This window comes from Vanellus vanellus, assembly GCF_965231255.1.
Source record: "Vanellus vanellus genome assembly, chromosome: 18".
In the NCBI taxonomy this organism is placed as follows: Eukaryota; Metazoa; Chordata; class Aves; order Charadriiformes; family Charadriidae; genus Vanellus; species Vanellus vanellus.
In genome coordinates, this window is record NC_138923.1 from 11,358,215 (window position 1) to 11,384,020 (window position 25,806).

The 25,806-nt window shown below is 39.1% G+C and overlaps 1 protein-coding gene across 2 annotated transcripts in view; it reads left to right on the forward strand.

Moving 5' to 3' along the window:
* The first annotated feature begins 2,812 nt into the window (after positions 1 to 2,812).
* Positions 2,813 to 25,806, forward strand: part of RABGAP1 (RAB GTPase activating protein 1) — a 71,989-nt gene continuing 48,995 nt past the window's right edge. Inside the window, exons 1-10 of one of the 2 annotated variants that reach the window (XM_082492837.1) lie at positions 2,813 to 2,925; positions 5,420 to 5,621; positions 11,985 to 12,219; positions 12,765 to 12,969; positions 13,602 to 13,776; positions 14,123 to 14,280; positions 17,772 to 17,882; positions 19,015 to 19,081; positions 20,643 to 20,745; positions 22,296 to 22,465. In XM_082492837.1, coding sequence (XP_082348963.1) covers positions 5,472 to 5,621; positions 11,985 to 12,219; positions 12,765 to 12,969; positions 13,602 to 13,776; positions 14,123 to 14,280; positions 17,772 to 17,882; positions 19,015 to 19,081; positions 20,643 to 20,745; positions 22,296 to 22,465 — 1,374 coding nt within the window. In that variant the 5' untranslated portion in view covers positions 2,813 to 2,925; positions 5,420 to 5,471. Of the gene's footprint in view, positions 2,926 to 5,419; positions 5,622 to 11,984; positions 12,220 to 12,764; positions 12,970 to 13,601; positions 13,777 to 14,122; positions 14,281 to 17,771; positions 17,883 to 19,014; positions 19,082 to 20,642; positions 20,746 to 22,295; positions 22,466 to 25,806 lie in introns of those variants that run through there. The other variant, XM_082492838.1, reaches the window with a different exon arrangement.

Here is a 25,806-nt window from a genome sequence, read left to right on the forward strand (position 1 = left end):
TACACAGAGCATCCTCTTCAGAGTTTGTTTAGCCTCTGGCTGCGCTGCCTTTATCCCAGCCTCCAGCCTGAGTTGTGTCCTGCATGTCCCGCTCCCCAGTGCAGCCAGCGCATAGATGTGCCTGATGCTGATGGAGCGTCAGCCGACGAGTGTGTATGAACCACCCGTTCACAGTTAATTCATTCCAGTGACATTCTTGTGATGGGCTAGCTAAGGCAGTGTCAGCATTTCTTTTATAAACCATGGTTTCCCAGGACCTGCCGCGTGTTTCTGGGGTTGGAGAATTTGCTTATTAGAAGAGCCTAAAATTAGAGTTTTGTCCTCTGAGCAGACAGCTCAAATTAAGATTAAAAGCAAAATTATGTTGGCACTAACTATGAATCTGTTAAGGGTTGTTAACAAAGATAGCATTAGCTTAACTCTTGTGTTTTGTCTGATTCCTGGTTTTGCATACAATGTCTAATGATTCACTCAGCTTCCTGAGATCTGCGCTTCCCCGCTCTTGAAAAGAGGAGGGAGGGTGAAATTTGAGGCAGCGTTATCTCCAACTATCTTTTTTTTTTCTGGCTCTTGAGTTTAGTGGGAACATCTGTGGCTGTCATTGTGTTCTGAAATGAACAGAAAAGTTGGTATTGCAGTTGCTATTTTTTTTAGTCATCCTAAGCCTTTATTTTCACATGCAGTATCCCGCTGGCTTTTTTTGCTTCATTTTGAGTACAAAATACTTCTCATTGGATTTGAGAGTATATGTGTTGCACAGGGAAGGTGGGTAAAGATCAAACATATGATTATGCAGATTAATCATGTGATATGTGAGAAGAAAAAGGTTGCTGGTGATTGATCTTTCTCGTATTTTTTTTTTTTCCAAAGCTGCAGTAAAATACAGGCGGTGTGTATGTGCTCAGAAAAAGTCAAACCACAGCTCCTTTCCCATGTGTCTGTCAGTGTGACATCACTTTTGCTCTTACAGTTCTTACGCTGCTCAGACTGAAACAAGTGACACAGCCGCCTGTAGTGACGGCATTGGGCTGTAGCATTTTCCAGGCTTTTTTCAGGAATTGCTATGTATTTTTAAAACAATAAATGTACGCTATGTGAATTGCGAAGGTAAAAAAAAATCATAGATGTCAGAGACTGTAAAGAGCTAAGAATCCTAAAGAATGCTGGCTTATTTGTCATAACACGGCTTTGCAAAGTGCATTGCAAAGCTTTTGAACGCTGCTGCAAATTCCACTTTTCACCCACACTAAGATGCTAATGATGAAAACTAGGAAAGTAGAACTTTGTGTGTTTAAATCAAACTGTACCGGATATTATTCTTAAGCTATGCATAGAGCCAGAGGAATAGAAACAGAAAATAAATTATTTTCAGTGAATCAACTTGCATTGAATCAGCCACCTCAGTGTCTTGCCTGTGTTCTACCTCCTTGTTTTCTGTGTTTTTTAACATTATACTTAGTATTTTTATATTTTAGGGGATAGAGGATACAAGTTTATTTTGCATGCCAAGCTTTCTGACTTCGCTGTTCAAGGTAGCTGCTTGAATTATGCTATTCTTCAGTAATTTAGTTAATATTGCTGTATTGTTCTTCTATATCTGGTGCATTCTTCATCAGATATACTGTAACTTTGTGGAATTGCTGCAGGAGGTGCAGCTGAAGTACAAAAGCTGAGCAAGATATGAATGGGGAAAAAAATATCTTTTTCTCTCTAGTTTGCATACCTGTTCTCATGTTTATTCTCTTTTCTGCCCTGAAAACCCAAAACTTAAGTATATTTTGTGTTGCATTCCACTCTAAATTCAGTGCTAAGGGTGCTATGTTGACTTAAAGGTAACTGCTGTTTTAAACAGTCTGAGAAGTTCATAGCTGAAACATTGATTTTTCTGCTCACCCTCTGGCTTTCTGTGTGGCTGTGGGTGTTCTAAACACTGGAAAATGGGCGCCTCTTGGAAATGGAGTGAGACCAGCCGTAATTGCGAGTGCCATGCTTCCCGTGTTGCATGTGTCTATGTGTCTCAAGGTGGCATTCAAGCCTCAGTCTCTTACGGTGATGTAAAATGGAAGGGTTTCTGGTTTTCTTTTTTTTTTTTTTTTTAATGTACTGTTTGCTTTAAGCTCTTTTAAATCATTCTGGCAGTACTTACAAGGAAAATTTTCATTGCAAGTTGCAGGTCAGGTGCCAAATACTTGGGAGAGGATAGGAAAGTAAAGGATAAATATTTTATAAATCTATGTAAGTGATCTTGAACTTTGATAGGTTTGTTTTCTAGTTGTTTGAGATTTTAGCATGATGAATGGTGCCCTTGCTGTTCCTTTGCACATTATCTTGAATACAGAGAGTAAGGTAGGTTGCTACTGTTCTTTGGTTGCTTTAAAGATAAAAAAGAACACTTCTAAAACCGTAGTTGGATTCTTGGACTCACATCGGAGCATTGTGTAATAACAGCAATCATAGAGTGAAGATGAATTGCATTAAGAATTAGAATTTTAAATGAAACTGAAAGCAGCAACCCAAGAGCCTTTCTTATTTTGCAGCTTTTTCCAATGGTCTTTTGTTGTGAGGAGAGGCCAGGGTACCCGTTTCATTACACAGGTGGGCAGAGAAATAAGTTATTAAAACTTTGCCTCGGTATACCTAGTTTTACCTAGACACTCTGTCTCCTGTAGAGGTGTAAAGACACCTTCAGGCAAATACTGCATTATTGCATGTAGTTTTGTGTGAGGAACTAAACTATATTGAATTCAAAAGCTCATATTTTATTTTATTTATGTTGAAACAAACCAAAGTCTCTTTCCTTGTAAGGGATGAGATTCGCTTCTTCTGAGAGACATTAGAACTTGAGATCTGCACTTCGCTGGGGTGTTTTCTCCTACTGCTCTAAACTGTGAGAACAGAAACCTTCACTTCTTAGACACGTTGCAGGTATTACTAAAGAGCGCTGTCACCGCCGGTGTTTGTTCTTGCTTTTTGATTGCAGCGGAGTCATAAGTCTGCCACACTTAATTGCTCTGCTGGTCTTTGATGTGTGCCCTTCCAGGCTGGCCCATGTTTTAATGAGCTCGTAGGCTTTCTGTTGTTGATTCTGCTGATGTGAGTTTTCTGATTTGGGTAAAATGATCCATGCGGTAATCTGCATGGAACAAAGTGATAGGAAGGAACAGAGGAAATAAAATGCATGCAAAAACGAAGTATGGGAATAAGGAGTGTTTAGTTAACTTCACACAATATTTTAGCATTTTTAGTATTTTAAACCTGTGCTTTTGCACCTCAACTATTTGAGCATTAATCTGATGAACCTCCATGGCCAATTCCAGCGGGCGATTGAGCCTTGCTTGCTGATACTTCACTAATAAACAAAGGCTTAAAGTAGTCTACTGCTTGTCCCCTTTCCTGTGCTCTCTTTTCTTGTGCAATTTCAGTAAGACTTTTGCTCAATGTAAGGTTGTCAAAGTTGGGCTAATCGGGACCTTCTGCTGTTGCAATTCTGTATTGTGAAACTGCTGTAGGGGTTAGGCTGAGCCCGCTGCGCTCCAGGATTGAGTGTGGCATCTCTTTGCACCACACCACACCACTGCAAAAAGGAATACGCAAAAGCACAGCATACTTTTTCTTTAATTGAAGTTAATCATGGTGAAAGGTGTCAGATTGAAAGACTTTGGAAATAAGTGAAATTAACACTTCAAGACAGACGCACTATACCAAAATAAATTGCTACATTGATCCTTGCTTAGACGATCTTTACAGCTGGTTGTGATCAAAGCCGACTCTTCTACTCACGCTGTCTTAGTGTGGCAGATGAGTTTGCACTGTTTGAATGAAAACAGTAAAGCCAAAGGGATTTGAGACTTATTTTTAGTCTGTGTTTCAATATATGTGATTTAGTCATTTTCAGATGATCTGTGTGTTATGTAGATGGTGCAATAAGGAAAGTATAGAAAACTTTCAATACAAATTCTTTAAACAAAAGCACCTTTAAAAACGAGAACTCTGCCCTACCTTTAAGGTACACATGAATAATACCAGATAGACACACACAGTGGGTAAAACTTTACAAAATATTTAAATTTCTCAGCCGGTAATTCTCATTGAAAGTCAGTGGATCTTAAAATGTTTTGGTTTTTTTTTTTTTTTAAAAGGATATATAAATATCTTACATGCTTTTAAAACCAAAACCCAGTAATCATAGGCATATGTTATTCATGAAGAACTTGCATCCGTTCCTCTTGCGCATGGCTTCAGTTGTCCAGTGAAACATGTTTCAGGACCATGAAGTGACTCGGTTGGGAGAGTAATCAGGTTAAAAATAACCTCGAGGAAAAAAAAAATGTTATCCTCCTGGCAGGTTTTCAAGTCATATTGGTGGCTGTGGAGAGAAGGGTATTGATAGAAATAAAAGCAGGCTTTGCTATTTTTGGTGCATTGTTCCTGGTTCAGCGAGGAATGCGATGAGCCGTGCTTGTGGATACGCCAGGTTTCTCTGTTGTTTGGCTGCTCTGCTGGCAGCCAGGTTGGGACAGTGCTCTGCCGAATGGAAGGCATAACTTGAGGCTGAAAAATCACTTAGATTTGGTCACGCTTGGGAGCGTGTAAAGACCCGAGCCATTGTGATAAGGGTATATTTGGGTTTCTGGGAAATTTAATCGCCCGTTTTTATCACGGCAGTCTGTTTTGAGCCATGGATTCTGCGAATCTGTGCTGTAGAGTTCAAGGTGTGCAGCTGAACTTCACCTTTTGTTCCTTTCTTCAAATGCCCCTCAGTGCCAGTTCCAGCTTTTTAAAATCCTCTGTTGGCTCCGATTCTCAGTACTGATCCAGCCTACGCTGTTCTTCCTGCTTCTTGGAAGTCTTTTATTGTTCCTTACAGTACAGCAAATTCAGCATAGATTCATAAAATGCTGTATGTCCCAAGCATACTTGCCACAAAATATCAAGAGTTAGATCATCTAACTCTTGTTTTGGGGGAAGAGAATGTGACTGCAACATACACTGAGCTCTGATAGTCACAAAAGTAATTTCTGCATGAACGTAGGTGAAGGCAGACAGATTATCTGAAGAAAATAAACGGACTTTATAGTTCTGGCCTTAATCCGAGTCCTTTGTCAGCAGGCATGGTGTGTGTCCAAGGGCCTGTTTTGTGCTGTGTGTAGAAAACGGTGCCTGACATAATAATGAAATACTGCAAAAAGATTTATTAACTTCCCTTTTGTGAGCTATGGAAACCAGTGCTCTAATAGTAGTGTGCTGCTTAGCAAAATCAAAGCAGGGCCATGAGTGTACACTGACAGAAGAGTTGGAACTTGGTTATGCTGTCAGATGTGTTACTTTTTATAAGTAGTCAGCAGGTTTCTGAAAAGAAACATTTGAGCATTTTAGGATGAAGTTTTATATAAGTATTTTTATGATTTTTGTTTTTCAGGAGTTTATAAAATATTTAATCTCATTCATGAATCGAACTTCCTTTTTAAGTCATGGATGACAAGGCTTCTGTTGGAAAAATCAGTGTCTCTTCAGACTCGGTATCCACTCTTAACAGTGAAGATTTTGTCTTGGTTTCCAGGCAAGGGGATGAAACACCATCTACAAATAATGGTAGTGATGATGAAAAAACAGGACTGAAGGTAAGAATCAATAACCTGAGTTTGTTCCCTATTCTTCTAAATCAAACTAACCATAGAGAGCTTAAAGAGGGACTTTATTGTGGAAAACTTGACAGAAGGGAGAGTTTATTCAGGAATCAATTTTGCCAGTAATTTCTGCATTACTTTTGCTGATGTCAGAGGTGACAATTAGGTTTTGAATAAGAGCTCTCTCCATCACTACCTGTGGGTTTTTTCCCCCACTTTGCAGAATCCTTCATGAAGTGCTTAGAATGAAACAGACTATCAAGAACTTGGGACTGTGATTTTATCGCAGCTTTCAGATAGAAAGCAATATTAACATACACTCGATTTGACCATATGTGTTAATTCAAACCTATATTAAAGTTTTCCCCAATGTGAAATGTTCTCTTTAAGAAATGTAGAAGTGTAGTTATAACTAACAACTTGGCATGAATCTGAGAACACAAGCCTATGTGCTAGGCTTGCTAGCAACTATGTGCTAGGCTTGTGTGAATTGGAAGGGCATTGACATCTTCTCGCTTTTAGAAGTGCTGTTCTGAAAAGAGGCCCTTGTCACTCTCCCCTTTTTTTGTGTGTGTTTTGGTTACTTAAAATCTTTCATCCCAATTTGTATTTCAGCAGTCTCTAAGCAAAGTAACACAAGTAAGGTGATCACTCCAAATTTCATCATTTTAATGTGTTGAAAAGCCGATCTTTCTGGTTGTGTCAAGTTAGTGTGTTCTTTGTGGGAGATGGAAAGAGATGTTCCACCATCGCAACAGACTGAAGTCTACAGTCACATCTATGTCTTCAAAATAATGTCTTTAAAGATGATAAGAAATCACGTTCTGCCTGTTGGACTGAGTGTTCCTCTTTTTCTTAGCAACAGTTGTAACAGAGACTTTATTGAACGTTTCTTGATGCTTTTGTTCATCTTGCTTTTACCTCCCAATTGCTTTCATTGTTTTTCTTGCATTCCTTTGAGTCCTAGACAAGATATACCATTATAGTTGCTATTTTCTTTTACACAGGCCTTCAAGCTAATTCTGTTAGTTAAGAGTCTCAAGATCTTAATTTTGCTTAATCTGGCAAAAATGTTCATGTATATTTTATTCCTATTGCAGAAGACTGCCACGTCACATCATAGGATAGTCTAAGAAAAATAGAAATTTTCTTGAACGATCAGCCTGGTGATCTATGAAACCCCCTGAAAGACTGTACCCTCGCGCTTCCCTTTCTAGGTGCTGCAGATATCAGCAGCTGTAAATACTTAAGAATTCAGAATAGTCTCCATAGTGGCGCTTACCCTGAGAAGGCTTTTGTGGCAGTGTATGTGATTAGCTCCCAAAGTTGTGGTGCATCATTTGAGACCCCAGGAGACAGACATGGTCAACCAGATTTTCCATTCCATCCTGTTATTCCCAAAGAAAATTTGGAAACATGAAGTGCCGCAGTCTGCAACACTTCTTGCTCCACATGGGAGCCATTTGTATTGCTGGTCTAAAGGTTGCCTTGTGGCTCTCCTGCAGTGTTCCTGTGACGCGTTACAACTGGTTTAGTACAATCAAAGAAATTGAAGAGACTTGTGTATCATGTCATCTTCATAAAGCTTGCAAATATTTCAGAGAAGAACATCCTTAATCAATTTCACACTGCCTCCTGAAACCTACTTCTTAAATATTCCTTGGGGGTTTACTTCCAAAGTGGTTATAAAACGCTGGCTGCAGGTATGCTGTTTCTCTCGACGAGAAAAGAAGAACATCAGTACTGCTGCCTCCTGATCATCAACAATTGTAAAATAAACTTACACTATTCCCTGATTTGGCAATGAATGCCACAGCGCTTTGCAGGTCTTAAAGATAAGCTTCTTTGTGAATTTGGTGCCAAGACTGAGCACAATCCTTGAACAAAGCGATTCACCTTGAGCCTTTCAGTATTCTGGCATTTGAGAGTATGTGCTGTTTGGTTTTTGGCTGCAATCTGAATGATTAATGGAAACATTATACCTTAGATAAGCCATCAGTGCGCAGTCTAAATTCTCCCATACAGGGATCTTCCTGTTAACCCCCTTCTGCTTACAGAGGTGAAAACTTAGAGGAAATGGGAAGACTTTTTAGCTGATCTTAGGGACAGAAGTTGTCTTTTTGGTATTATTCTTCAAGAAAAGAGAGATATTACCCTGGAATATGGCTTTGTTCTTGGTACCTTTTTTTTTTTCAGCTTGCAAATACTCATTCAGTATCTAGTTTTACTGTATTATTAAACTGGTTATCTGTGTGCATGGGTAAGTGGAGTTGTGAAGGTTGTTGGCGGTATCTTAAAAGTACTGTCACAGTGATACCTGAACGTGTTTAAGCAGTATATGGAAAATTAATATTAACAATACAATTCGAGAACTGAGGTTATGTCATTATTTCATAGGAACAAATGAGATGAATTTTTTCAGGGAGGAGCAATTGCTTTGGTATTTATAACTAAGTTAATTTGTTTGTGTATCTCAAAACCTATTTGCTTTGGTGTGCTCACTAAGAAAAGCAGAAAATAAGTTCAGATTCGTATTTGAGCAGACATCTTTTTCTGATGTTCTGTTCCTTTGAGCATCTTATGTTTGCTAAGCGTAGTCTGAGGATGGTGCTAGAAGTTTAGGCTTGTGTTTGCTGAATGTGATAGGCTGTGAAATTTGTGCATGAAACCTAAGGCTCTCGCTTCAAATTTGTTGCCATGTTATAGTTTTAAGTAATAGTGCTGGGGACTGAATTAATGCACACTTTTATTTTTCTTCTTTCTCAAGTCCAGGCAGATAAATATTTCTTCTGAGTACAATCATGAACCATATTTTTTTCTTCATTTGGTCATAATTCATAAATGTGTTTTTGCTTTTTGTCTGCGCTGAAATACACGGTTCAAACAATTCAACAAGGGGTTGTCGGTGCTTATTTTCCAGAAATATAATTTGCTAGCTGTTTCTGCTTTCCAGTACTGTTTCTGTGTCTGCGTTTGCTCACTGCCAGTGGGACTGAACTGGATTTAGGAAAGCCTTGTTTCTGGAGCACAGTGTAGAACAGGAGTTCTTGAACTACACGGTACAACAAGATCTCTCACAGCAGAGGCCAGCAGCACATGCGTCAGGAGAAGGCAGAAGGTTCTAATAAATCCCTTGTGTTGCTGTAGAGGAAGTTTTAAAGGAGGTTACATCCTATTTAAAGGTTAAGTAAAATTAGTTTGTGAGAAATGGAGAAAACAATGACTAGGGTAAATGGTTTCTTTCCTCTATCTCAAGCAAACCTACGCGAAGCATTTATTAGATCCACTTTGTTTGTTCTCTTCTGCCCTCAGTTCTGCTGCACTCTGTCATGCTGCTTCTTGCTGGTTTTTTGGGTTGCAGCAAAGTTTCAAACATGTTTACATCTTAATGTGCACTGTTCCCATGATGTGGTGGATTTATATACAAGAGACTTTGGTTGACATGAAGTAGTCGTCTTAGTTTGTATTTTGGGGCTCGTTTCTTGGCTAGTTGGCTTGTTGCGCTTCACTCTTAGGGCTGCGAGAACAGCAGAGCTCCTCCAGTCCAAAAGTATATTTGCTGTGTCTTCTAGAATTCTTTTCTGAGGGTAGTCTAGGCTGAGAACAAAGGCTTTCTTGGAAGGATTCTTTTGAATTACTTTTTAAATGAAGATTTTAATGACGAGGTTTTAGAATATTTGTAAGACAGATTTTTTTTCTTTTTACGTGCCTATTTTCTGTCACACTGTAAACAACTTGAACTCGTGTTTTACCTGTCTCTACTATTTTTAGGAACTTCTATTTTCAAGATCATATTTTATAGGGTAACATGTAGATAGAAGTTACTGATACTGGTTATTTTACCAAATACACTATGTCACCATTGAGACTTTTTTGGCTTGTAATCCTGATGGAATCGGGATCCTGCGCTTCTTTCATGTGCATTTTATGTTAATACCGTTACAACATTTAATTCTCAGTGAATATAAATACCTCACTTTCCTTTCCCAAACGCAAACTGAATTCTGTTTACTCACTCTGAGCAAAAGTATATGAGATGCAGGTTTTTGCCAGAATGAATTTTAACTTCAAGTTCCATAGAAAACAGGTCCTGTAAACTTACTTTTTTAAAAAAAATATATAGGCTTTAATGGGCATGGTAGGACATTATAATTGATTCATTATATTTAGTTGCAAGACATGAACTGTGCAGAGCAACATGGTGCATCTTCCATCATCATCGTCTTTCTGATGAATGCCTGCAAAGACCTGAATAATAAACTTGATATTCAAGGGATTATGCCTTTGAGCACATGCTTGTGCAAGATTTTTTTCATTGCTTCCATGATGAATCATGCAAATGAATACTGAAATTATTGGGAGGAAAATGTGAATGTGTGGATTCCTGTAACTAGTTACAGGTTACTGATACTTCTGTGCATGTGCAGCTGAGTAAGGCAGTTAGTTACTCTCTACTAGTCCTGGCAGGTGATCCCAGATAGCACATGAAGGTATTTTAATCCATACTAAAAAAAATACTTTCTGTTTGAGCAGGAGTTTCAAGAGCACAAACATCTCACTATGGAATCTGAACAACAAAAAAATATTTGTAAAACATTCACTAGTTTATTTTTTTCTCTCCCTCCTGCCTCTAGGATCTTGTGTGCTTGCCGATTTTTTTTATTACCCATGAATTTCACTTTTTGCCTACTTTCTTGTGAAGAACGGGATTATGGGAATCTTTTTTTCTCTTAAAGTGATTGTGCTCTGCTCTATTCTAGAGTAATTTCGGGTCAGCGGTTTCTGTTCCTTGATTATATTCTTGTATGTTATATAGCTATTTTTACCAGAAAACTCATATGCAATTTGCACTTTCAATGCGATGTAGATAGAGGCTGCAGATACAGATGATTATTGGGAGGTTGCGGGTCTGGGTGTGAAAGAGAAGACAGTAAGTAAACTTCATGTTTCTTCCTTTTTCCTCTGAACTGAGAAGTTTGTCTTTAGGGATGCAATCGAAATTACCATATATCAGAATTCCAATTTGGCTGAGAAACTTCTAATCTCCCTGTAATTATTCCTGAGACACGCCTGGAGGAAATGCATGTACAGTGTTTAAGTGACATCAGATGTTTTGCTCATAGTATGTTTAACTCATTGCAAGGCTCATCCGTGTGCACAAAGGTGTTCTATTATCTGATCCGGTGTTATTTCAGCAATCTTAACTGGACTTCAGGTTGATTTATTCACTTTCAAGATAATTTAATTTTCTACTATGAGATGTTAGTTTGAGGCAGATAGAATTTGCTTCAATACTAAAATGGTGTTATGGGCAGATTTCTGTCTGCTCTTTATTCTTCTTACTGTTTTTAACCACTTTCTTACTTTAAAGATTTTTTAAAAAAAAAAAAAAGAGACAAAGTTTTCTCTAATAAGACTTCACATACAGTCTTTTTAAGAACCTGGTGTAGTTGCACAATTTGGATTTTATTAGCTTGCATGTAGTGTCTTAAGTCAATAAGCTTACAGAGATGTAAGGATAAAGAAATGCATATCTGCTCATAGGGTTGAGTTTCGGTGCCAGCAATAATACCCATCAGCTGAAGTGTTGGAATTGGGTACCTTTCTCTGACTGCCATCTGGTAAAATACTTCTGTAAACTCCATTTCCGTGCTTAAGTTTTAAACTGTGTAAAGTATCAGTCACTTCCCTATTAATTGCAGAGGAATGGACAAAGTTTCCTTAGATACAGCATCTAAGAGTTTCCTGAAATTAATGTCCTCATTCTCTTTCTAGTTTAGGATCTAATTTCACACCATTTTGTTTGCTCCATGTTTTCATGTTGACTTCAGTGAGCCCAAAGTCAGGCTGTAGATGAGTTAGGAAATAGAACAACACTACCTCTTCTCCTCAGCGTGATGGCGTAATCCTGCTCCAGATTCTTCTCTTCCTGTGAAACCTTGCTATCTTACCCGTGAACCACATAGCATATTTAATTATATTTGGCCCTTTCTGGTACTATTCTGAGAATTATTATAGACCACTGTACTGTGGACACCTCTAAGTTTCCCCTGTCATAAGCTAGTCTTTGTAGTTGCTGATTAAAGACTAGTTTTGAAGTAATCTCCTCACTTTTTCCAGTACTAGAAAATTCCTGCTTTGAGCTCCTTTTGTTGGTTTGTTAAAGCAGGGAGGATCTAATCTGTACTGGTGGGCATTTGCATGTTGCAGTTTGTGTTTAAGATTGTAACTAGGTTAAATTTACTAACCGCTGCTTTGGTTGGCCGAAAAAGCCATATGAACGACCCTGTGTGCAAGGGGTATTTTTTTTCATTTGAACAGTCTTTTCTGTGTCCCAACTCTGTTTGTGGCTCTTAGATTGTGGGGAATGGAAGCGAACAGCAGCTGCAGAGGGAACTTGAAGACGTGCTGATGGACCCACCCATGGAAGATCAGTCAAGTGACCGGGACCATGGAGAAGAAGTTAGGACTGATGGAGATGGGGAAGAACCTGTTGTCCTTGAAGCTTCAGCATCTTCTACCATTAATCCAGTGTCGGTGGCAGGACTCCAGAAACCAGAAATGAGTTTGCCAGTGAAACCATCCCAGGGAGGTTAGAAAAAAATGGCAAATGCCTGGTAGTATCTTATGAACTAGCTTTATGTGGGGAAAGGAAAAATTTAGGTATAGGTGTGAGCACCCGCCTTTCCCCATTTCTCCCATTATAATCACCTCGTGCAGTGAATACCAGGTTATGTGATGCAAGTTACCGTATGCTGAATTATCCACTCTTCTGAAAACATTTGCTATACTAGCCATGAGATGTGTGCAGGAATACTATGCTTACTTGCCTGGTTGTACAAAATATCAGTCTGGTTTGCTGTTCTGTGCATCTCAGTGCTGTAGTGAAAATCAGTGCACTCATATTTAAGAGAAGCCCTCTGAGTGGATCGGTTGTGGAGTTGGGATAGCTGAGTTGCTCTCTGCTGTCAGTAACTCACTTTCGGGCAGGGTTTTCCTGTAGTATTTTGGCCTGACTTGACTTTTTGTAATGTGTTTCTTGGTTGCTTTTGTCATCAGGTTAGTGATGAGTCAATCTCAGATAACTTGCATACGCCTTGTCTTGCTTCTTACGTTCAACTTTGTGTCTGACCCTAGACTGTGAGGATTTGAGCCCTTTTACACCTGTGACAGATGAGGACAGCGTGGTGTTTAGCAAGCTCACCTACTTAGGCTGCGCCTCTGTGAACGCTCCCCGGAGTGAAGTGGAAGCCCTCAGAATGATGTCCATCTTACGAAGCCAGTGCCAGATTTCCTTAGATGTGACTCTGTCAGTGCCTAACGTCTCTGAAGGAACAGTGAGGTACGAAGCTCACTCAGATGTACTCTGTAACTTCGTGCAGTTAATCTTATTCCTTTTCAGAAGAGGAAACAAGCTACCAGTTTACCTGGGAGGAAACGTGAGCAACTTGGGATTTTGTTTAGTGGAAAAAGTGGGTTTCGAAGAGATCTGGAAAAAGTGATGCTTTGAATTTGTTTACCAAAGACATTTTATGTCCAAGGATCAGTATGAAATATTATGATGGTCCAAGGTGTCCCAAAAACTAAAGTGGGAGTGGTTATTGAAGACACTTTGGAAATAGCCTGGAAAGTATTTAATTGGTAGGGCTGGAAAATGGCTGTTACATGAGGCTTAACAGGGATGCGACTATCCGCTGCTGAGTATTAGAGTGGCTTTTTGAAGGCTAAGCCCTGAAAGCTATGGGGAAATCATTGGTGGAAATGGCTGTTGCATTGTACTCTTTTATACTGTTCAATTTAGATATAATTATTCTGGTCAAGCTTTGTAATAAATGACAGTCAGGAGCTAATTTCTTTGTGATGTACTTTCTCCAGTAGCTGTGAAATTGTTAAAGCTTGCAAGTTAATATCTGGCTGAAATAATTATTCTAAAGCTGCAAGCTTTGGGGTTTTTTCCTCTCTCTCTTTTAACAGACTTTTAGATCCTCAGACAAACACAGAAATAGCAAATTATCCAATCTATAAAATCCTTTTCTGTGTACGAGGGCATGATGGAACCCCTGAAAGTGATTGCTTTGCTTTCACTGAAAGCCACTACAATGCGGAACTCTTCAGGATTCACGTCTTCCGATGTGAAATCCAAGAGGCTGTAAGTTGAATCTTTTTGTCAAATTATAATGATGTATGTCTAAATGTTATTACTGAAATGAAACTGAAGTATTTCAGGCACTTTAGAAGTAATGATTCATCACTTTTAGCTTTTTTCTGTCCCAAGTTAAGATAATTGACGAAACCTCACATATGAAATAATGCACGATTTAATAGTTATTCCTTTGAAGAAGTGTAGAAAACCAGTTCATTAGATGTTAAAACTGAATTATTTTCCTGTAGTTACTTCTCTTTCTATTATTTAGTGAAAATTCAAGTAGGTTTCAACTGCTGCATTCTGTATGTCTGTAGCTTTCTGATCTTTCTTCGGTGTCATCTAAATGCAGGTGAGCCGAATACTGTACAGCTTTGCCACTGCCTTCCGTCGTTCTGCCAAACAAACTCCACTCTCAGCCATTGCCACCCCACAAACTCCAGACAGTGATATTTTCACCTTCTCCGTGTCACTGGAAATCAAAGAAGATGACGGGAAAGGTTATTTCAGGTATAGATCCTTCATTTCTGTGCATACAGCATCTGTTTCTGTTGGAAAGTGAGTGAATAGAGAGTGTGAGTCTGAGGTGGTCCCTAAACTCTCTTTTTGAAAGTTTTCTGTTCTAGTTTAAATGAATCCCAGACATAAACATTTTTGGGAAGTAAAACAGTGCTGATGCTCTTGACTATTTCACGTTGGTTGTTGAACTGAACATGGTGCTACCTGCAAAGTGCTTTTTCTATTTTGTATTTTTCTTTTGTCTTTAAACAGTTTTCTATGCAATGTGTTTTAAGTCATGTTTAGTTGAATTGCTGCTGAAGCTGAAAATGCATCATTATGCTGTCATATCCAGTTATGTGCATTTTTGGCCAGGTTTTCAAAGGTGCTGAGACTGTGTGAATACTGCAGGAGGCAGAAGTGTGCACATTTTTAATAAAGTCTTATGAAAAGAGGCAGAGAAAATTAAAACTCTGAAAAATTCAATTTTTGAAATAATTTTGCTGATCCCAAAAGATAAGTTACCCTCCAGAGAAGTATTCAGCCAAATCTGTTTGTCACAAGACACATTTACTTTTTATGTCTAGTACAGGGCTATTGCTGCTTCATCAGCTGCGAGCTTAATGATCAAGATCTCAAATTTGTTCCCACATGGCTATTCCAGAACTAAATAAAGGCGTAGTTGTCCATAATGTGTCTTTTGTCTCCAGCTCTGTACTCAACTCGGTGTCAGAAAACAGCCATACAATAATGAATTTGCGATGAATTTAATGTAATAACATTATTTAAACCCCTTTCTTAAGTAGTTGTTTTCTTACAGTCATAAGCAAGATGTTTATGTAGAGGTGGAAGGTTGAAATATAGGAACAGAAAGACCACTTCTCACTTTAACTTTGGTCATGACATTTGCTTTTGCTCCATGGATGGAATAAATTCAGTTCAGTCTTTCTTAAATATGTTGTACAGAGAGAATTCTCTAGGGAAGTTTGAGAGCAGAATCTAATAGAACAAATCATACATGCTGGACTTTTTCCTCTTTACATGATAGTGCTTTGGTTGTTACTGGAATCTTCCAGTGCTGCCCAGGAAAGGTAAATTTCTTGAATGACATTGCTGTGTAGACACGCTGTTATTTTTATCCTAGTAAAAACTCAGCTTTCCTTATTCCCCCTTGTATTTGCAACTTATAGTTACATAGTGCATTTTAAGAATATGAAGTATAAATCCTTCATCCGTACCCATTTTCCTGTGATTTCTTAGGGTTTCTCTCTGTAGTAGTTACTGAAAGCAGAAAAGAAGGCAGAATTCAAATTTGTTACCAAAGATCATCAATATTAATTCTTCTTGGTTTTGCTATGATCTGCTTCATTAAAATACTCATCTGTTCTGATCTGTAAAACAGTGTTTTATCAGTATCAAAAAAGCTTTATGGACAAAGCTTGCATCTGTTTCTAACTGGTTCTGTTTTCTGACTCAGTTCCCAAAATTAAATTATTTTTTCCTCCTTGTTTTCCTGGACCAGGTGTTATTAGCAGGAGGTGGTGTAGGGTGAGGGTATTAGAGCAGCTTTTCACATTTTATCAGCTAATGCCGTTTCCATGTTAAGTCTGATGGTGGATAACCTTGGTTTCTAAAAAGACCTTTTTTAGTTTATCCTAAAAAGCTTTTTTCCTGCTTAGCTTATACACGGTGCCCTTAGATGTTTTATGTAACCATTTATAGTGTTCTGTAATTGCTGAAGTGTCTTTATTTCAGTACATCATGTCTGGCAAGCGCTCTGACTTGTTGAGCACATTGGCTCCTGGCCACAGCTTCAGAGACGTTTCTTGGATTTACATCCAGCTCAAGTTTTACTTATTAAATAAATAAATCCCATTTAATAATCCAGTATTTACTCGGCACTCCAAAAAAATTGCTCGAGTGTTGAAACTGAAAAATGGTTTAGCTCGGGGCCTGAGCCTGAAAGATACTGACGGTTCCCGGGCTTGGGTGCAGCAGCAGCAGCCCCGGGGGCGCGCGGCAGCACGGCTGCGGCGCGCAGTGGTGCCCCGGGTGCAGCTCAGTCTCGCTGGCTGGGTGCCAGCGTCAGCATAGCCGCAGCGCTGCAGGTAGCGTAAGCCAGTCTAGGGTTTGGTGCTTGCGTGGTTTCCACAAGTTGTGCTGCGAAGAGTTGTTTCAGTCAGAGCCAGCTCGAATACCTCAGCGTGGACTGCAGCCTGAACCTCAGCCTTTGCTGTGGAGATGTATTTAAAGATCTTTTCAGCCATAAAAATACAGTTGCGTTAGGGGTGGTACATTTGTTTAAAAGCTATGGACCTACTTTTTACAAAGTGAAGAAAAGTGGATTTTTGTCTCCAGCTAAGCAGCGTCCTACTTACACTGGGCGTACAGTACGGGTTTTACTTCAAATAGCAAGCTTTAGCAGTTTGACACTAATCCTTATAGGACCCTTCGGTGCAGACCCATACTCACCTGGGAGCTGATGCAGTCTCTGATCTCAGTCTTTAATGTACCTGACCCTGTCTTGGCTCATCTACCGTCACTTGTCACCCTGGGTCATTACTGGTGCATTTCTGTCACACTGGGGAAATGAGGTCTGACCGCACGTACTGGCTGTAAGTATGTGAATCCACTGTCCTGGCCCCGGAGACAAAACTCCCGCTGACAGTAAAAGGCAGTCTGCCATTCCCTGGCCTGCGTAAGCACCTGCTGTCTGAAAATAAACCCAAATTTTATTGTAGGTGTTAAACTATGGGCAACACTCCGCAGTCCATTTTGCAACTCCTGGGCGTAACAATGCATAGTGTGAAAGTCTGAAATAAAATACGGATTATTTTTATATTCAAGGAAAAAGTGAACATGTGGTCGACTTAAAAAGAAAGTCAAAACTCTACAGTCTCAATTTGTCCACTATTTAGTGCAACTGTGCTGCTCAATGGGGAATAGGGTGTGTATTAGCGTTGAAGTGTAATTTTAGGTTTTTCCACCACATCACACTATCCCCTCTTTTTGCAGCATTTAGGAGAAGGTGCTCTCTGGAGAAAAAATAAGGCAAACAGTTTAGAGATTTGTGCACTGTCTTGGCTGTTGGCTTACCATGTGTCCCAGCAGTCACCTCCCTTGTGAAAGAGAACAATGTGCAGTTTCTCATAAGTAATTGCTTAACAGAGAATACTTGCATGTTACATGGGGAATCAGTACTTAGAAACTTCATTGAAGTGCTGCTGGAAGTCTCACAACACGAAGTCACGCAGTAGAAAAACACTGGTTTTATTTGTGAAAACCAAGGACACTTAGTTTTCACTGATGATTGTAAAATAACATCACCTAATTATGTTGCTGTTTCTTTCATGTTACTGATTGCAGTGTGCAAGGAAGAAGGGTCTTGAGTGCTTTTGTATGAGAAGCTGGCTTCGCCAAGGGTCTGGTGCTGTTTTTGATACATGCAAGGAATACAGATAAATGACGGTCTGAGTTTTTTTTCCTTTCCTGGTAAATAACAGTGCGGTTCCCAAAGACAAGGACAGGCAATGCTTTAAACTCCGCCAAGGAATCGATAAGAAGATAGTGATTTACGTCCAACAGACAACTAATAAAGAACTTGCTATTGAGAGGTAATTCCATCGATTATTTTTTTTTAAAAATCTTTGTCTATTTGATCTTTTTTGCTCTTTCCTCTAAGGCATCAGATTAGTAATTGTCCTACGAATACTCTATTTATGTAATTTTACTCCACACCTCTCTTCTTGAGTGGGATTGTGCAGAAGATCAGATTGGTTTGTTCAGCATGTGTGTGGCAGGGGACACGATACAGGCGCAGTCAGATCTTGCCCAGATCTGGTTGTGGGATCAGTGGTCACGTCCCCTCTAAATACCCATTTCAAAATGTTCTTTAAAAAAAATCCTGCTTTTATTTTCAGTGGCCAGTTTGTCTTAAATGCTGAGGCTGTAATCAGTGACTGAGTTACTTCAATTTGCTTTCCTTCCATCTCTTCTGCATCTGAGACTATTGTTGTACGTATGCTTTGAATCTGCCACAGTCTGGAATTCTAGAATATGAAGTGTCTGTGTAGGGAGGAGGATAGCTCAGACTTCAAATCTTTCTCTGCTTAGCAATAAAATAGCAGGTTTTGACTACTGACAGAGTTTAATGCTGCTGATACTACAGAGAAAAGACGCCGGTCCTGCCAGCCTTTGCGGTCTGAAATGAAATGCGGGACAGTGTGATAACCCAGAGGATGACGGGGAATATACCTGTGTGTGTCAAAAGTCTTTGCAAAATGTAACCATAAAAGACAGGTCCTTGCACTTCATCTGGAATTTCCTGATTCGTGTCTGTATCAAAGGGTAAATTCTATGCAAATATGTCTCCCAAAAAAACCACCGAGGGAAGAAGAATGCAGGCCAAGTTGTCCTGCGAGATAGGGAACCCTTGTTAGCAGTGTGTGTTTTACACTGTTCTTGCAAACAAAGATAATTGAACAACTTTCCAGGCTACTGTAGGCAGGGTAAAATCATATTATTATATGCTTATAAAATCTTCCTCGGCGTTTTAAATATTGGCTTGACATTGTTTTGCTTGACATGCCTGATGCTGCTTTGAAATGTCAAGGTTTGTTGACATTTGTTAGTGGATTCATGGGCTGCTTGTGACGTGTGACAGCGAATATTTAGATAAGGAATGTTAATGGTTTGTTTATGAGTAAGTCTAATTTTTGCAGTTTAATTTTTTGCCTGGCTTTGCAGATGTTTTGGCCTTCTCCTTAGCCGTGGGAAAGATGTTCGGAGTGGTGACATGCACCTTTTAGATTTGGTAAGGATCTTTGGTCAACAAAATTCAGTAATAATTTTGCTTACGATTGTGCGTGATCTCAAGGTAGGGAAGATTCAGACGCTGACACACACTTGTTGATGGGGATTGGTGCTGTGGCTTATGCTATGGAGGGTGAGGCGCTGGGCAGCTGGGTTGGATCCCTGCCGCTGCTACAGCGTTGGAATATGACCTCAGGCCTGGTCAGGGGAGTTGCCCAGTTTTGCAGTCAGTCATAACTTCTCGTTTAGGGGCCTGGAATAAGAAACACGGAACCTTATTTTTGGAAGTGCTGAATACTGAAGAGCTGTGCTCTGAACATCAAAAGTTATATCGCATACTTGTCGCTGTAAAAATTGAGGCCTAAGTGACTTCAAATATATCACTGAGAATTAGTGGGCGCTTTATTTTTATGACTCACTTTTCCATCTATAAAATGATGATAAATATCATCTGACTTCACAGGTGTGTTGTGAAAACAAATTTGCTAGTGTTTATAAAGTACCTACTTGTTACAGTAGTGAGTACCCAAGCTGGTCCATTACTATACGGATAATTTTGCTTTTTAGCAGGCTTTGGATTGCCCAGAAAATAAGATTGGAGGGAAGACAGACACGCTGAACACTAAGGATAAAATATTGACTTGGTTCTTAATAGCTGGATAACGTGTGTTTTGTATGCTGAATGAAGCTGGATCTCAGAAATCTATTTTATAAAATAGCTACTTAGCATAAAATAAAACACTACTGGTGTATTAAAACATCATAGTGAAGTAGAAGGTATGTTAATGTGAAACATCTGCCAAGTTTACAAGTTCAGCAGGTTGTAAGAGAGTGTTCAGATTTAATTTGTTTTCGTGTATTAGAGGCAATGAACTACATCCCCTCAGTTCATGATTAAAGCCTGATATGTTTAAAAGCTTTACCGCTCAGGCAGCTGTCATTCGGAGACTGAATGATGCAAAATGAGGCCACAAAGACTGGATTGCCTTGGATTTTCCAGAACAACTACAAAGAAGTTTGAAGAAGTGTTTCTTTTTTTGGTTTAGTTTTTTTTGGGATGGAGTTTTTTCTTAGGTTTGTTTGGTTTGGTTTGGGGGATTTTTTTTGGGGGGGTGTCCTTGGGTTTTTTGGTTTTGTTTTTTTTTGTTGTTGTTTCAAACAGCAGCAACAAAAAAGCAAAGCCTTTGCAGCTTGGAGCCCTGTCTTTCCAAGTAGTTGGCTGTGATCTCACCTACACCTGTGTGAGCTGAAAGTTGCTGTCAAATGGCCACCATCAAAATGAGCTATTGGTCTTCAGGTCTCACTAGGCAGATGTTCATACCACATACATATTTAATGATTAGTATTAATTGGCCTTGTTGTGTTATCAGCAAGGTGACCAAAGTTTGCATGGGAACTGTTCTTTTCTTCAGAGATGATCTCTGCTACAGGACTGTGTCACAGGGGCTGCAGATGCTTTCCGCTCTCTTGCCACTGCAGTAGCTGTTTTATGGGGCTGAGATTTCATAATATAGAGATGTATTTAATTTAAACAAAAATATATAAACTTACCTTGTTTCCAGGAGTCCATGGGTAAAAGTTCTGATGGAAAATCATATGTGATCACTGGGAGCTGGAATCAAAAATCTCCACACTTCCAATTTGTAAATGAAGAAACACCAAAAGGTATGAAGATTTTGCCAGATGTTATCCCTAGCCAGGGCGAATTTCTTACATAGGGAGAGCATCGGATCAGTTATCTTTTTGTTAAGATGAATCCCTTAAAAAGACTTTCTTTGTAGTAGGGGATATATCCTCAGAAAGTGGGATGCCAGATGTAACCTAAAAATCTAAACAAAATAGAAAGCTAGAAGAAAACCAGTAATAATACCTTGGAAGAATAAGTCTATCCCATTATGAGACTGTATAGGTGTGGGGATAGGATGCAGATGCTTTGCGCACCGTTAGAGCTTCTTGAGAATCCCATTGAGAATTGCACTAAATGACTATTGCAGATTTCTTCTTTGCTTAGTTTATGTGGTCAGTTCAGATTTTTCCAAGTTTTTAATTAAAAAAAGGACTCCTGTACCTATGAAAATGAAAGTAAAACACTTCCAGCTGTAATCTGAAAATAGCTGATGCTGCATTGCTCTCTTGAGTACTGAAACAGAGCTGTCATTACTTCTTTTAAGATGTCAGCTGAATTATCATCTTTTCAATCTATTGTCACAGTTGCATGCCAAAGGTTGGGGAAGTTAATGGGAAGTGACTGGGCAAAAGTCAGCTGCCGGGTACAGCTGGGTACAATCTGCCGCGAGATTGGCATACAAGTATCTAAAGGGTGGGTTGAAGAAGGATGGAGCCAGGCTCTTTTCATTGGTTCCAAGTGACAGGACGAGGGGCAATGGGCACAAGTTAGAACACAGGAAGTTCCGTTCAAATACACGGAAACAGTTCTTTACGGTTCGGGTGACAGAGCACTGGAACAGGCTGCCCAGGGAGGTTGTGGAGTCCCCTTCCCTGGAGATTTTCAAGACCCGCCTGGATGCAGTCCTGAGTAATGTGCTCTGGGCAATCCTGCTTTAGCAGGAGAGTTGGACTAGATGATCTCTAGAGGTCCCTTCCAACTCTGATAATTCTGTGATTCTGTGATTCTGAGATTGAATGCCATCCTACCTAAAGGACACAATTTGTCATTTAGTAGCAGAAGAGATCTCATAGGTCACAGACTCCAGTTCCGTGCTTTGGGAGCATCATACTGTATAGTCAATATTCTGAATCTCATGGCTGAGATGGTCTTAAATGCTACCTTTAATATGGTGGGACGTAAGTGTTGTCTAAGTAACTTTAAAAACAAATAAACCCCACTAAAATGTAATTAGGCTAGATGGCAAGAGGTCTGCACTGTGGAATTAAGTATATAGTTCCCTTATAATGTTTAATGAAGACTTTTGATAGTTTTCAGTGGGATTTGGAAAAGCAAAATTTTTATTCTCTTTAACAAGGTCATTTTCTTGGCTTGAAGACTTAAGTTTCCACACTCTCTAGTGAATAGTGGATAGTCGCTTTATTTTCCTGTTTTCAAAATTCTAGGGTTTTGAAATGTTAAATTAGGGAAAAAATTGAATTCTGCAAAAAAAGTTTATTTTCTTGTTTCATGTTACTAGGAAAGAGGTTATGGAATATTTTGTTTGAAATATTTCTTTTAATACTATCATCTTTTTTTTCCTTTCTAGATAAAGTATTGTTCATGACTACCGCTGTGGATTTGGTGATAACTGAGGTTCAGGAACCTGTTCGATTCATTCTGGAGACTAAAGTCAGAGTTTGTTCACCTAATGAGAGATTGTTCTGGCCCTTCAGCAAACGTAGCTCTACTGAAAATTTTTTCCTAAAATTGAAACAGGTAACACTTAAAAAAAAAAAGCAAACAAATAAATAAAATCTACAGTTAATTTGGGATTTGGCAGGCTTGCTTTTCAAATGTAACTGTGGTACGGTCAATTATATTGTTTTGAGACTTGAGAGGTAGGTTTATGGTGTGATGCTGAATAAATACAAATGCATTGGAGGTAAAGATGAATTGTAGTTATTAGTGGCTGGTGGCAGATCAGGATTTCACTATGTTTTTTCCTCCCTAGTATTGGTAAAACCTTTACTAATAAAATGTTCATATTACAACATTTTGCTCCTGATTCAAAGAGGTACAATTAATGTTTTTCAATTTTAGAAAAGCTGTCCTGTCGCAGATGAAAATATTTGACACAGTTATGATTTAGCAACAATTTAAGATTTATTAGCGGTTGGAGGTAGATCAAAAGGTTGAATTTTAGCAGCACTTAATTGTTAACCAATTTAAGGATTAAGAAGGTGATTCAGTGGAATAATTAAACAGCAACTTAATTACAAGTTTGAGAATGACAAGATTCACAGTAACTTACTACAGGGCATCCTAAATCAGAATAGATGTACATACATATGAGTATAAACACAAGACATACAAGCACACCCCATTCAAGGAGTCGCACACCCACCACCCAAGCCTTTAACTGCTCGGACCAGCGTCCCTTCGCAGTGGGTGGCCCCGATAAGCTGTTGGGTGCCCCTTCCGACTCCTCACACACGCACAGACAAACAGAAGTATTTGGATCCGCTAAAATATAAAAATCCCACACGCATGAAGGCTCATGTGTATATTCAAACGGATAGGTAGGTAGAGAGGTGGATGAGAGAGGCTATAGCCTATAGTTTAAAATTTCCCTCTTCTGGAGTTTAGCGTAAATACTGACAGTGCATCGGCGTCCCTCAGCAGGCGCTCGTTGAGCCCCGAGAAGGTTGACCTCACCCTGGTTGTGCCTGAGCGGCATCCCCCCACAGAGGCGGTGCTGGTCACAGCCCACTGCCATCCAAGAGAGCTCAAAGGGTCTCGCTAGAATCGCTGTTTATAGGGTACGAGATAATTGACCTTCATCAGGGCCTTTTCCATTTATGCTCAGGTTGGACAATGAAATCTTCTGGTGCTTTCCACCAGTTGCACAAGCCCAAAACTTGCTAGACTGAAGTTCTGATATCCCCCCCGCTTTGGGCCACAACCCAAGTCCAGTTGTACCAGGCTGTCAGGGGGAGATCGATGTCCGCTGCTGTCCCCCATCCATGCCTGACTGATCCCAGCGTGGTCTGTGGCACAGGAGGGGCAATCACCCCAACACCCAGTGGCCCGGCGAGATGGGGTGGGGGGTTGCACCACCACACCTTCATTATGCTAATTGTTGCTGGCTATCTAAAGTTCCCATAAAAAGCCAGATGTCCTCATTTCAGAGCAAATTTTGACAGCTTTGATGAGGCTGTGAAGTTACATAGAGACCTATGGATTTTCCAACCAAACCACAGAAACAAAAGGAGCAGAGGATTTATCTGCAAACCGGGGCTATAGTGACAGTTTGTTGCATAAGGGTATAGTAGGCTAAGTATGTAAAACTAAGAGTTAAGATTAAAAAAAGTCTTTAATATAATCCTGGTGACATGGTACCTATATGTCACTAAATTGATTTTATCATACAAATTCAACATTTTTTTTTTTTTAGATGAGCAGACATCTACATGAAATTAGAAGAAAAAAAATAATTTTTGTGAAAGTCTGTTTTCCCCCTTGTACGTGGTTGGCAGCAGAGGTTTCACACATACCCCAAGTTTTCCCTGGGGGGGAAAAAATCCCTAGAACTTGTTAAAAACTTTTACTGTTTTTTCCAACTTATTTTTTACGCTGTCTACTGAAAAGGAAAAGATTATTTCTGTCCAGGATATTCATAATAACAGTACAAGGCAATAACTTGGTCTCAAAACGTTGAAGGTCCAAGTCACTAAAGAGATGATGTACTTGAAGTACATCATCATGAGCTGCCATTCTCCTGCTTTAGAAATTATGGTTCTGAAATGAAAGTCCTGTTTAAAGAAATGGAAATATATAGAAGCAAATAACAATGTGGATTTATGTGCTCTCTCAAGGTTTAATAATTTAATAATTTTGGGCACAGCCCAAAAAAGCAAGGTTGGAGTCCTGATTTTTTGGTACGTGTTCTTTTTTGAAGAGGTTTTGAATGAAATAAGAGGCCTTTCTTAGTTCTTTCTGCACTTGTCTTAAAGCGCTGGCAGATAGTGGCATCGTGGTAGTAACAAAGATGAGGTTCACGACGGATTCTTTTATGTGTATGTCCAATTTTTTATATAAAATATGAATAAACGTTTTGGAAACTTTCCTTCAAAATTTCCTTCTGAATTTAAGTTGGAAAAATTCTTCATGGATGAGATCAGTCTTTTTATTTAGGATATTTTTGAGCATGGAGATGTTGAGCAATTAAAGCTGTGGGGCTATAAATATTCTACAACCTCCAAAAGGTGCCTTTTCTGTTTGGCAGTTTAAAGGAAGCTTATCTTACTAGGCTAATTCTGTATCTTTTGTCTTACCAAATTCACAGGCATTGTGACTTATCTTAACTAATTCTTCTTTTTCCACGGGCACTGTCAGGTTATCCAACTTCCAGTGTTTACTAATGGAAGATTATCAAAATTCATAGTGGAAGCAACAAATATAGAATGCACTGCCTGATAAGCCTGGAAGGGAAACCTGTTTCTATGGAGTCATGATTAGCCTATTAAAAATACAGCTGTGTAGAATTGGCTTATCTTACTTTGGCAGTGTTTCTTTATTCGGAAATGGTGAAAGCAGAGGGATTTTATTTGCTCAGATTACATTTAGTGATTTAGTCATTTTTAGTTTTGATGCTTTTCTCTTCATTTTTTATACTCCAAAGGATAAAACTGAGCACTGGGAGCTTAGTGTAGAGAATAATTATAAGTCTTATTTCCATCTTTTCTTCACCTTTCCTTTTCTACTCTCTATTTTTATTCATTTATGAAAAAGAAAAATTCTGAATCCTTAAACTGTATTAAAATTCTAGAACCACTTCACAAAGTAAAATCTTCCTTTAGCGGAGAGGAAGGTATCAAAGCATTGGAAGTTAAGGAGCAAACAGAGCCACGTAATAGACTGTGAGACTTAACAATTTGTGTTCCTGCAGCAATGTATACACAGATACATGACTTGGAGGCATCACTAAAGACAATCACCACAATGGGAAAATAAATACCGAACAGTTTTTGTTAAAACAATCCTTTTGCCACCATCAGTAACCCCAGAAAGTTAAAGAGAGAAATTAGACGTAATGTTAAAGGTTTTGCTTGTAGTTT